The sequence below is a fragment of the Hipposideros armiger genome, unplaced genomic scaffold, assembly GCF_001890085.2.
Source record: "Hipposideros armiger isolate ML-2016 unplaced genomic scaffold, ASM189008v1 scaffold_8, whole genome shotgun sequence".
In the NCBI taxonomy this organism is placed as follows: Eukaryota; Metazoa; Chordata; class Mammalia; order Chiroptera; family Hipposideridae; genus Hipposideros; species Hipposideros armiger.
This window is the reverse complement of record NW_017731358.1, coordinates 7808070-7820244: the sequence shown is the minus strand read 5'-3', so window position 1 is coordinate 7820244 and position 12175 is coordinate 7808070. Positions and strand designations below refer to the sequence as shown.

At 36.4% G+C, this 12175-nt stretch overlaps 1 protein-coding gene across 1 annotated transcript in view; it reads left to right on the top strand.

The window, feature by feature from the left end:
• The window catches only part of STXBP5L (syntaxin binding protein 5L), a 241372-nt gene that overhangs the window by 216287 nt on the left and 12910 nt on the right, over positions 1-12175 (top strand). The window contains exons 22-24 of the mRNA XM_019650992.1: positions 2371-2541; positions 4647-4886; positions 11911-12168. Of these exons, the coding sequence (XP_019506537.1) occupies positions 2371-2541; positions 4647-4886; positions 11911-12168 (669 nt within the window). The remainder of the gene's footprint in view (positions 1-2370; positions 2542-4646; positions 4887-11910; positions 12169-12175) is intronic.

The following is a 12175-nucleotide window of genomic DNA, read 5'->3' as shown; positions in this document are numbered from 1 at the left end:
TATATATATTCACTTATAGTTGACATACAATATTATACAACATCAGCTTCAGGTGTACAGTGCAGTGATCAAGCCTCTACCCCATCCATGATGTGGTCTCCCTAGCAAGACATGTGACCATCAATGGAGGTTTTAATTTTTCTTTTAGCATTATTTCTTTATTAGAAATTTCCAGAATGAGTGTCTCTTGGCTATGACCAAATTTCTTTCTAAATATTTTGTATCAATTCATATCTATCTTGAATATTTAGCATGGTAAAGAAAAATAAGTTTTAAAGAAAACAAATGTAATTCCATATATTTTAAAAATTTAAGTACAAACATAAATCCTTTAAGTTAATCAGCACTATTGAAAACAAATATGTGGCCAAAAACTCTGGGCTACCCATATATGTATTGTAATATCAGCTGGACCTTGTAACTCCACCACGAGAACCTGAGGAAAATTGGGTCACTACACTCGATGGCAGGGAGGGGAGAAGGAGGACTAGCATACTGAGTAATCTAATAATCGATACTGCCCTATTATGAGCAGAAATGAAACAATATTCACATGAAACAGCCACCAAGAAATGGTAATAGCTCAGCAGGGGTTTTGGCTTAACAAACGCAAGGGGTCTTGGCTAAATGAAGAAATTTTACTATTCTCTGGATCTGCCATATACTCTTGTACCCAGCAAAGAAGGCTGTGAATCCATCCCGCATTTCTCTGCACAAGCAGTGAGTCATAGAACAAGGCATCACATCCGAGGAAGGGGCAACTTGTCCTGATGTACCCAGAGTAGGGCTTCCTTTTGCAATTTGTACCCACAAAGTAGTTGCAATTCACTCTACGTCCTTCTTAGTGCCAGCTGTTGCCCTCAGTGTTCTTCCTATTTATGAGATCAGATTTGATAGCGAAGGAAGGGTAGAGCTCTTAACTTCAGCTTCCCCATGGCTAACTTATCATGGGATATTTCTGCCTTTCCACCTGGGAAATCTGGGATTTCTGAGATCTGTTAGTATGGAAGATAACTGGCCCTAAAGGGTTGGATCTCAATGTGAATCACAATCACACAAGCCACTCCTAAACCCTATCAAATATTTTATGTGAATCTGTGGCCCAGTTTTAAATCAGACCGACACTCAATGAGAAAAATCTGGATTGGAATCCTGCCTCCATGATACTACTTATGTAATAATGGACAACTTTCTGAACCCTTTCCTGAGCTTCAGTTTCCTTATCTGCAAAATCAGGAATATCAAGCACCTATCTTGCTGGGATGTTGTGAAGATTAAATGAATAATGTGTATAAAACACCTGACATTTAAGTATTCAATAAATGTTAACTCTCATTTTAAACAACAGTTAAACACACTAGTGCATTTTTAAATAATGAAACCTAATTCCCTTGCCCAAGTGGGAAGGGAATCTAGGAAGTGTACAATTATGTTTTCAAACTCTACAATACATAAAGGTATAATGGATTGGACACTTAGTGCTAGTTCCCTATGTCCAAGATAGATATTAAACATTGAATTCTCCATTTAATTCTATTGTCCTTTGAATGACTAAAGAAGAACATTTAAAATGCATTCTGAATATTGCACTATGAGGTGATATTTCAAATATTATTTTTTAGCATTAAGAAAAATAAAACATTTTTGTGCAATTACAAGTTTTCAAGTTTATCAAAACAGCTAAACTCACAAGCTCTAAATAGCACTGTTATTTTAGACATGAGCAATTTTAATACTCTGGAATGGAATGACAATAATTTTTGTTCAGAGTTTACCATATACCAGGAAATGTTCTGGCTTGTGACATGTATTATTACAAAAACTCCATATGGCAGATAATATCCCCTATTTATGGAAGGGGAAACTAAAGCATGAAGACTTCAGTAATTCATAAAACTAGTAAGTGGTAGAATTTGGATTTGAGCCCAGGCAGCCTTGCTCTAGAGTCAATATTCTTAAGTACCATTCTCAACTGCACAATAAGATGCTTCCATTCTATATCTTAATCTCCAAGCACTTGAAGTACTTCCAAAACTTATATAAATGGGTGTTTATTTAAATTATTCAAAAGAGTTCAGTACTGTAACCTATTTTTTATGGCCATTAAAATGGTAGACTATATAGTAGGAATATAGAATATTAAACTATGTTAACTAGTCAAATTTTAAAAAACGAATCTTATATTTAATAACCATCTTATGAAATTTTTGGCTAACTACTGAAATTGTGACTAAATTTTAAAATAGCAAGGTTTAAGTCATCTATATAGTTTGAAAAAATAATTCTCACTCTTCTTCACGTATTAATCTACATATGGATTCCTTAATATTAAGATTTAATTATATTTATGTTGGCTTCCTCTTGGTACAGATCATATAAATGGACACTGCACAAGCCCAACTTCTCAGAGCTGCAGTTCTGGAAAACGGCTTTCTAGTGCTGATGTTTCAAAAGTAAACCGCTGGGGTCCTGGAAGACCACCATTTCGAAAAGCACAATCTGCCGCTTGCATGGAGATTTCTTTACCAGTTACAACAGAAGGTAGGTTAAACATGCAAATTTTTGTGAATACAACTATGATTTGATATACCATGGTAATGGGAGCTAGAGGACAAGGGGTGGAGGTCATGTGTAAAAGATATAAAAAACTACAGTCAACTGTAGGCAATGAATAACAACTAACAGAGCCTGGTGGAGCTGTGGCCATGACTCCAAGTCCATTCCTCACTACACCTTTGTCTTCATCTCTGAAACCAGAATGGCTCTGCTCATTGGTGGGTTCCCACCTCCTCTGTACAAAGGATTATGCCTTAATCTGTTGTACACACTCCCAGTAGTAATTGCGTGTTTCTTTCCCTCTAAGTGGTAAGCCGCTTAGTGTCTCTATCTGTAGTTATTTAATGTCTTGCAACCTTAATTTCTTCAACTGTCAAGTTCATGTGACCAAAAAAAAAAAAAGAAGGATGTTGAATTCTAAAGTTTGCAATCTTCATCATCATGTTTTCAGAGAGGATTGCTTATTTATAGAATGAGTGTGGGGACAGGGAGTAAAGTACAAAAGCCAGAAGGCCAAAAATTTTTACAGAGAGAAAGAAAGGGAGGAAACTTATAACTTTGATGCTATTATCTTGCTGATAAAGAACTTTGGGGAGAGAGATAGAAAAAATAATAATCTTAGGAAGATTTGCTAATTCTATGCTATAATTTCCCATTTACCACCCCTCAAAAATTTTGATAGTAATGATCTATCTTATTCTTCAATTTTTTAAATAATTTTTTTAGTTTTTATTGTTTCTTTGATATGATGCCATACTAAATATGGTCCATGGTCATATAAATAATGTTATCTCTATCACAGGTATCTATCAGTAGCAACCTTGAATGTTGATAAACCATGGAAAAATTTGGGGAACATAGTAGCTAGGAATGTTACAATAGAAGCAAAAATGTGAAGGTTATAAAAGTAGTAGCACTCAATCACTGGATTGCGAGTTGAGAATTTTGAGTTTTAGATATTTCTGCTTCTAACTTGTGCTATATCCTGGGGAAATTACTTAACTCTATGTCTCTGTCTCCAAATCTATAAAATATATAGTTTCTATCCAAGCTTACTCTCATCTCTAAATTCTATTAAAAACCATTATGTTTATAAACTTGCTAAGGAATATAAGGGGAGAAATTAGGAATACTATGTTGTTTTCTAGAAAAAGGATAGTCAGGGATTTATATTTAGTCTCTTTTTATAAAAATGAGTCACACTTCTACCTATCAAAAGGGAAGGGAAAGTGAGAGAGTAGAAAAAATATGAGGAACTTGAAAACTGGAGTGATTATATGAACAATATAACCTTCCTAGAACCACTTAACTGAGGGGGTAAGTTTATGCTTGCTGGAGTGTGCGCATGAGTAAGTGTTGATGAGCAGGAGAGCCTGAAACCATCCTGTTTCCTTTAAGTGGGTTGAAGCCCTGTCAGAAAGATTACCATGCTCAATGGATGGCATTGTCTACAGCTCCTTATTTGGCCCTACACAGTTAAGACTGAATTTGGATTCAAGGTAGGCAGCTTGAAGCTAGTTCAGGAAGATAACATTTGCTCTTTGGCCTTGGTAAATAATTCAGTTTTTCAACTGTAATTACTCCGGATACAGCAAAACCAAAAATTGTGTTAGGGGAATGTATTCGCCGCAGAACATTTGTGACTCTTCAGGTTAGTAGCCGCAATGTTGTCAGTAAGTGGGAATTGCCAAGAAATCATTAAAAATACTTCCAACAACTGATAGATAGGAGGAAAGCATAATTAAAAAGATACCAGAAATACTTGTAACCTTGACCATGTAAACTAAACATTTCTTTTCCAGATTAGAGAGTTTCAACTAACTTGTGAGGTAATGTAGAAAGAAAACATGGTTAACTAGACCTCCAAAGAATCAACTTTTGCCCCAGCTTTGCCTAGGTTTATGGCTTACACTCTGGACTTCAGTCTCTTCGTCTTCAAAATAAGCTGGTGCACAGGATAAGCTGACTTCCAGCTCAGTTAACAAAGAATCATATTCTACTTCCTCCTCATAATTTTCATGTACTAAGTCAGACTTTACTTTTTCTGGAAATGCACTGACATTTAATTTTTGTTTTTTTAATTTCCATAGAAAGCCGAGAAAATTCATATAATCGTTCTAGAAGCTCTAGCATCTCTAGTATTGACAAAGATTCTAAAGAAGCAATTACAGCACTATACTTCATGGAGTCCTTTGCTCGGAAAAATGACTCTACTATCTCCCCGTGTTTGTTTGTTGGAACTAGTCTGGGAATGGTGTTAATCATCTCCCTGAACCTACCTTCAGCAGATGAACAAAGATTTACAGAGCCAGTCATGGTATTGCCAAGTGGTAAGAGTTTTCATTTTCCTCCATTACTACTTTTTAAAATTTAGATATAAGGTATTGTAAAACATTAATTTGTATTGACCTAAAGCAAAGATTATAAGTATTCTGTGTAATAGGAACTATTGAGAATTTCATAAGCCATATACTATTTCAACATTTGTCATATTGCAACCTTAGCTTTCCTTTAGGGTAAAATTACAACCATTTCTATAGTATGAAACTGTGGAACTGCTGACCTAAACAATGCTTTAGGAAATAAGTTTTTGAAAAGCACTGAGAAAAACCTTAATACAGAAGTTGAAAATTTATTTTTAATGAATTGAAGCATTTCTCCAAAGCTCCATGCCAGATCAGAGCCTATGAGTGTTTTCACATCATCCTTGAAAGAGCTCAGACCAATTAAGCTCGAAGTAGTCTGACTTGACATGGCTTTTTAAAGTCTGATAATCTTCCCATGTTGTTTCCAAGAGATGCCACACAATTTCTTTCCTTTTTATCCAAGTGCCGAGAAATTTGACCTAAATTATGAGTATTGTTGCTAAAGCATATGTTGTATGCTCTTTCTACTTGAATAATCTTTTTTTCTTTCAAAGAGGAGATGAGTTTGATTCCTCCTGTTATTTCTTTTAATATTTTTAAATTTGTTCTTATCAATAAATTTTACTGTCTCTTTCCTCTATATGGTAAAAACTATCTGAAAAACATTTAAGTAAACAAAAAGAATTTTATTAATATATAACATGAGGGATTTTATCTTAAAAGAATACAATATATAGTATGGTAGGTTAGATGAAGTTGTGTTTTCTTTGTTAACAGTTATGCCTATTCATATACATGGATTGTCACTTATTGTAGGTGGAATAGTTAGCTTTCCACTAGTGTGGCAAATTCAGATAAATGTATTTGTGTGTCTGTGTGCCTAAAACAACAGAAGTTCATTTTCTTATACTTCTGAAGGCTAGAGGTCCAAGATTAAGGTGCCTTCAGGTCTGGTTTCTTCTGAAGTTTCTTGCAGATGGCATTCCTCTGTATGCATGTGTCCCTGGTGTCTCCCAATGTGTCCTAACCTCCTCTTCTTAGAAAGACACCAGTCAGTTTGGATTGGGGCCACCCTAATAGCCTCATTTTAATTTAGTCACCTTTAAAACTCTATCACAAAAACAATCACGTTCTGAGGTACCAGGGTTTAGGCCTTCAACATATGGGGGAGAACAATTCAGCCCATAAAATGCATTGTATTTTAAAAGTTAACCTGTTAGGATCATTTTTTAAAATTTATTTTTAATTGTAGTTGACATGCAATAGTATATTAGTTTCAGGTGTACAACATTAGTGATTAGACTTTATATATATCTTATGAAGTGATCACCATGATAAGTCTAGTGACTATCTGACACCATAGTTATTACAATATTATTGACTATATTCTCTATGTCCCGTGACTTATTTTATAACTAGTGGCTTGTACATCTTAGTTCCCTTCACTTTTTCCACCCATCCCCCTACCCCTCTCTCATCTGACAACTATCAGTTTGTTCTTGGTATCTATGAGTTTGTTTCTGAGTGAAATAAGTCAGACAGAGAAAGACAAATACTATATGATTTCACTTATATGTGGAATCTAAAAAATAAAACAAATGAACAAACAAAACAAAAGCAAACTAATAAAGAGGATCATTTTATTTTAATTGTAAACCTATTTCACAAAGAAAATATTATTTACTACATTCCTAATTTTAAGGAAATATGCACAATTATCTCTCTATGGTTTCTTTGGAGATATGTCTATTCAAATCCTTAGCACACTTTTTAGTGAAAATAAGAATTGGTTTTTTGAAAAGATAACCAAACTGAAAAATTACTTAGGTAGACTAAAAATGAAAGATGAGCCATTACAATGATGCCACATAAAAGATTAAAAGAGACTACTATGTAAATTATATACCAACAAACTGGATAACCTAGAAAAAAGTGTATAAATTATTAGAAACACACAACCTACTAAGGCTGAATCATGAAGAAATATAAAATCTGAACAGGCCGATAACTAATAAGGAGATTAAATCAGTAACCAAAAGCCTCTTAACAAAGAAAAGCCCACTTCTCTTTTCTTAAGGAACCTATTTTCACATAAATTTATTGATTGTCTTGACAACAAATTCTAATCAATGATATGGAAATTTGAAATGCACTAAATCATTGCATTTTAGAATGGGAAAGCATCTAGAGATTATCCATTCTAGTAGCTATCACTGTAGCCTGTATCAGAATCATTTGGAGGGCTTGTTACAACACAGATTACTGAGCCCAAACCCTGGAGTTTCTGATTCAGTACATCTGGGCTGGGATCCGAGGATTTGCATTTTTAACAAGCTCCTAGGTGATGCTGATCATGGTAATGCAGCTTTATAGGCTGGGATGGGAAAACCTACCGTTCTTCCCTCCCATACAGGGAAATAATCTAGTCCTTCTTCCTTCGGTGTGTTTCTCCTGTGTGTCTCCTCTACGTCCACACTACTGTCACACTCACAACACTTCTGACACCAGATGTATGGAGGCTTTTTCTCACAACAAGCAATTCTCTGTAACCCTACCTGGGTATCCCACAATTTAACTCAATCCTGGCACTGTCTACCTGGAGATAGCATCAGATCCCACAGGTAAAAGGCTCAGTCCCACAAAACTGTCCCCCAGCCCCTTTCAAATGCCAATCACAAGTCCAGGTTGTCATATGTGCTTCTGACCCATCAGCTATAAATCTGAGGTTCTCGTGATTAATTTGCTACATCAGGTCACAGAACTCAGTAAAACTGCTTACTTACTGTTTTCGGTCTGTTGTGAAAGGATACAGATGAACATCAAAATGGAAGAGATTCCCGGGCAAAGTATGTGAGAAGGGACGCAGAGCTTTCATGCCCTCTCCAGAATCGTCACTCCCCCAGCACTTTCACCTGTTCACAACCCGGAAGCTCTCCAAATCCCCTCCTTTTGGGTTTTTATGGAGGCGTCATTACATAGGCATAATTGATTAAATCATTGGCCATCGGTGATTGAACTCAATCTCCAACACCTCCAATCATGTGGTTGGTTCCCCTGGCAACCAGCCCTCATCCTTAGGTGTGGTCCAAAAGTCACCTCATTAACATAATAAAAGATACCTGTGTCCCTCTCTTCACTTAGGAAATTCCAAGGGTTTCAGGAGCTCCGTGCCAGAACCAGGGATTTAACATCCGCTTGGATACCTACTAAACGTCTCCAACTTAACCTCTCCAAAACCGAGTTCCTGATAGCCTTTCCTTTCTCCCATAATCTTTCCCACGTATGTTAATGGCAAGTCTATCCTTCTGATTTCTCAGGTCAGAAACAGAATCATCCTTGACCATTATGTTTCTTTCATACTCTAAAGCCAATTTATTAGCAAATTCTGTTGGCTTGGCCTTTATAATATACTCAGATTCTGATCATTTCTTACCACCTCTACTGTTACCACCTGGTTCAAGCAAGCCTGTATCCACTTCTCACCTGGATTATTATACTGACCTTTTAACTGTTCTCCCTCCTTCCAACCTGACTCCCTATAGGATATGCCCAGGAGGAAGAGTAATCCTGTTAAATGAATATTAGAGTATGTCACTCTAGTCTCAAAATCCTGCCATCTCAAATAGTGAAGTCTTAAGTCTTTACCTTGTCCTACAAGCTACATGACCTGGCTCCATATTATATCTCTGATCTTATTTCCTATTAATCTGCTCTTCACTGCTTTAGAAAGCCAAAGCCTGCAAAAGTTTGAGATTTTTTTCTTACTTGCAAACTAATAAAGTTAGGTTGCCAGTTTCACGGATGCTGATAGAAAACATGAGACTCCTGTGTCAGAGGTGAGGGACAATCATATTAGCCAGAATATCAGCACTTTGTGCTGGTTTCCTGAGCCCTAATACCCAGAGTATCGTGCATTCTCTTCTGTGTTAGCCTGCCCAGGCTACCATAACAAAATACCACAAACTAGGTGGCTTAAACAACAAAAATTTATTTTCTCATACTTATAGAGACTGGAAGTCGCAAATCAGTGTTCCAGCAGTGTTGGTATCTGGTGAGAACTCTCTCCTTGAGTTGCAGACAGCTGCCTTCTCACTGTGTGCTCATATGGTCTTTCTTCTGTGTCCCCACAGAGAGGGAGAGAGGGCTCTCTGGTGTCTCTTCTTATAAGGACACTAATTCTATCAGATCCGGTCCCACCCTTATGACCTCATTTAACCTTAATTGTTTCCTTAGAGGCCTCTTCTCCAAATATATCCACACTGGAGGTTGGGGCTTCAGTACATGTATTTGGGGGCAGGGAGAGGCACAAACATTTAGTCCATAACACTTTCTACTCTATTTAAAATTTAATTGCACCTTTCACCAAGAGTTCCTATCCTTTTTCTGCTTTATTTTTTTCCTTAGTACTTATTACCTAATGTGTCATATATATATATATATATATATATATATATATATATGTATATATATATATATATATGCTTATTTATCATATATGTTATCGGCCTCTATCACAGAAAGTAAGTTCTATGAAGGTGGGGATTTTTGTCTGTTTCATTCACTGTTATATCCCCTGTGCCTAAAATGGCCTAGAACATATAGAAAGCCCTCAATAAATATTTGTTGATTGAATGAATGGAGGTTGTAGTGGGGAGGGTTGGTTATTTGGAAAGTTGGTGTAACGTATACTTCTAGCCAGTGAGACTTCCTTTAAGAGGAAAGTCCTAATTGTGTGGCCAATTATTTACTGTACACTAAATTGTTAAAATTTTATTATAGAAGCCCTTAAATTTAAGCTGACTTTGTAATGAAGTATATTTCTGAAATAGTCACTTATTATTTGGATTTACTTAAGTTTTCTTTTTAAGTTAGGAAAGATTAAAAACAGAGTTATAAAGATTAATAATACACTAACTTTAAACCCTGTATAAACCTAATGAACAGAATATAAACAAAGCATTTTTGACCACACATTAGGAAACAAAGCAGCTGTTTCGGCAAAGACAGCTCAGCTCGGGCTGGAACCCGAACTGCTGTTGCTCAGAGCTCGCACTCTTGAGTGAGCTCTTAACCAACTGAGCCACTCAGCCAGCCCAATGCTGACTTCTTATAAGCATCAGGTATAAGTAAAATGGCTTCAAAAGTGTAAACTTCTTATCTTTTTTAACCTACTTTAGGCTATCTCTAAATTGAGGATGTGGCAGGTAATTACGGAAATGTGGTTTTATAAAAGGATCAATTCTAAATGAATCATAATTAAATCATTCCTCATAGCTTTTGGCATTTTTTTCTTCATGGGAGGTTGGGAGTGCTGTCCTTTTATACCTGGACTCTCAGACTGGATTGCCTAAACGCCCCCTCTCCTACCTCTTCAGTTATCCTAGTGCTGTTAACATAGGCAGAAAACAGGGCACAGGGCCCTGGGGAGAAAGGGGGAGGAAGGGAAGGAGGACGTGAGGGGAGACAAAGGAAAGAGAGGAGATGAGATCATTCTTAAGAAATGGTGCAGCTACAGCTAATTGTAATAGATTATAATACTATTAGCATTGCGGGCAGGGAAAAATCTCCACCCCATGTGTTGCCATGACAGTTCTGACAAGAGCCAAATAAGAACAAAAATCCCTTCTCCCGACCTTGGTAAGGAGTGGTCGGCAAAGACCCGTCCTGGAAACACCTGTAACACCAACCCTGACTATTTCGCGCCCTCATTCAAATATAAGCCAAAATGTCTTTGTTCTTGAGAGCAATTGCTCTTCTAGGCCTTCCCACTCTCACGCCATCTTGAGAGTGTACTATACTACTGCCTTTCTTTTACTAAATCCACTGCTTGCTTGGCTTTGTGTTGCTCATTCCGGTACGTCCTAGAATTCCTTCCTGTGATGTTTACCAAGAACCTTTGTTCTTCTTTGGTAACAGTAAGACATTCACAGGCCACTAATTCTGGCTTTAAAGTGAGGGTAAAAACACAACTGAGGTGTTAAATCATCTAAACATGTTATTTTGAATTTGATAAATTTTAAGTACTTTAAGTTATAAAGTACTGTCTAAATGGAATGTATTTTTATGTATCACCCTTCCCTTCTCATGTCTTGGTCACATGTGCACTCTTGAGGCACATCAGCCTGATTAATCTCTTATTCTCTTGACATGATGTCAAAGGACAAAGGAAAGAAAAGGCTGCTAGGGGCACTGCTTAAGGGAGAGTCTGGAAATGTCCAAAGGTCAATCTATTCAAAGTTACCCTCCTAAACTTTATAGTATCCTGTCCTGCAGGACTGGTAAAAATCACTGATAGGTAGTAATCTGGCATGGACATTCAACCTTGAAGAATCCAGGTGAGTAAACTTCTTTTCTGTATAAAGGTCCATTAGTCTGCCTAAGAGCCAAAGGTGCTTTGGTTTATTTGTTTTTTTCCATATAATCCAAATTGTTGGCATGAACTTTAGATGTAAAAATTTCAAGAAATTTATTCTGAGTGTTCAATTTCAGGGGGGGGAAAAAGCATTTTCTAGCAAATGAGCCTATGAAATAAGGAAATGGAATCAGATGGCATGATTATTTTTCAGTTCAGATTATTTCAAAAAATAAAAATTATACATTTTCTAATATAAGCTTTTTAAAAAGAATTTTAAGGGGGACTATGTAATATAAGGGAATGACGAATCAGGAAACCTGAGTTCTAGTCCAGGCTCAGGGACTAACTTGCTATGTGACCTGGCCCAAGTCTCCTAGTCTTTCTGCATCTCTATTTTCTTATTAATATAATGAGAGGATTTGACAAGTTGATGTCTTAGGTTTCTTTTAGAATTAATATTCTATGATTCCAAGTTATTGCAACTGATGAACTCAGTAACTGATTTATGTATTCTACTACAATATTATACTATAGATATAAATTATCATAATATAAACATTTATTGTCCATAGATGAATAACAGCTGTTTTAGAAAGAATTTCATGTGCCAGTGATATGAAATTGTTTTTATAGGTACATTCCTCTCATTGAAAGGAGCTGTGCTAACATTCTCCTGTATGGATCGAACTGGTGGATTAATGCAACCGCCATATGAAGTTTGGAAGGACCCAAACAATATAGATGAAAATGAAAAACCTTTGAGAAGGAAACTGGTCATGAACTGCCCCTCTCCATCCCAAGAAACAGGAGATCATCAGTATACAATAATCTGCTCAGAAAAACAAGCCAAAGTCTTCTCACTGCCTTCTCAGACTTGCCTTTATGTTCACAACATCAC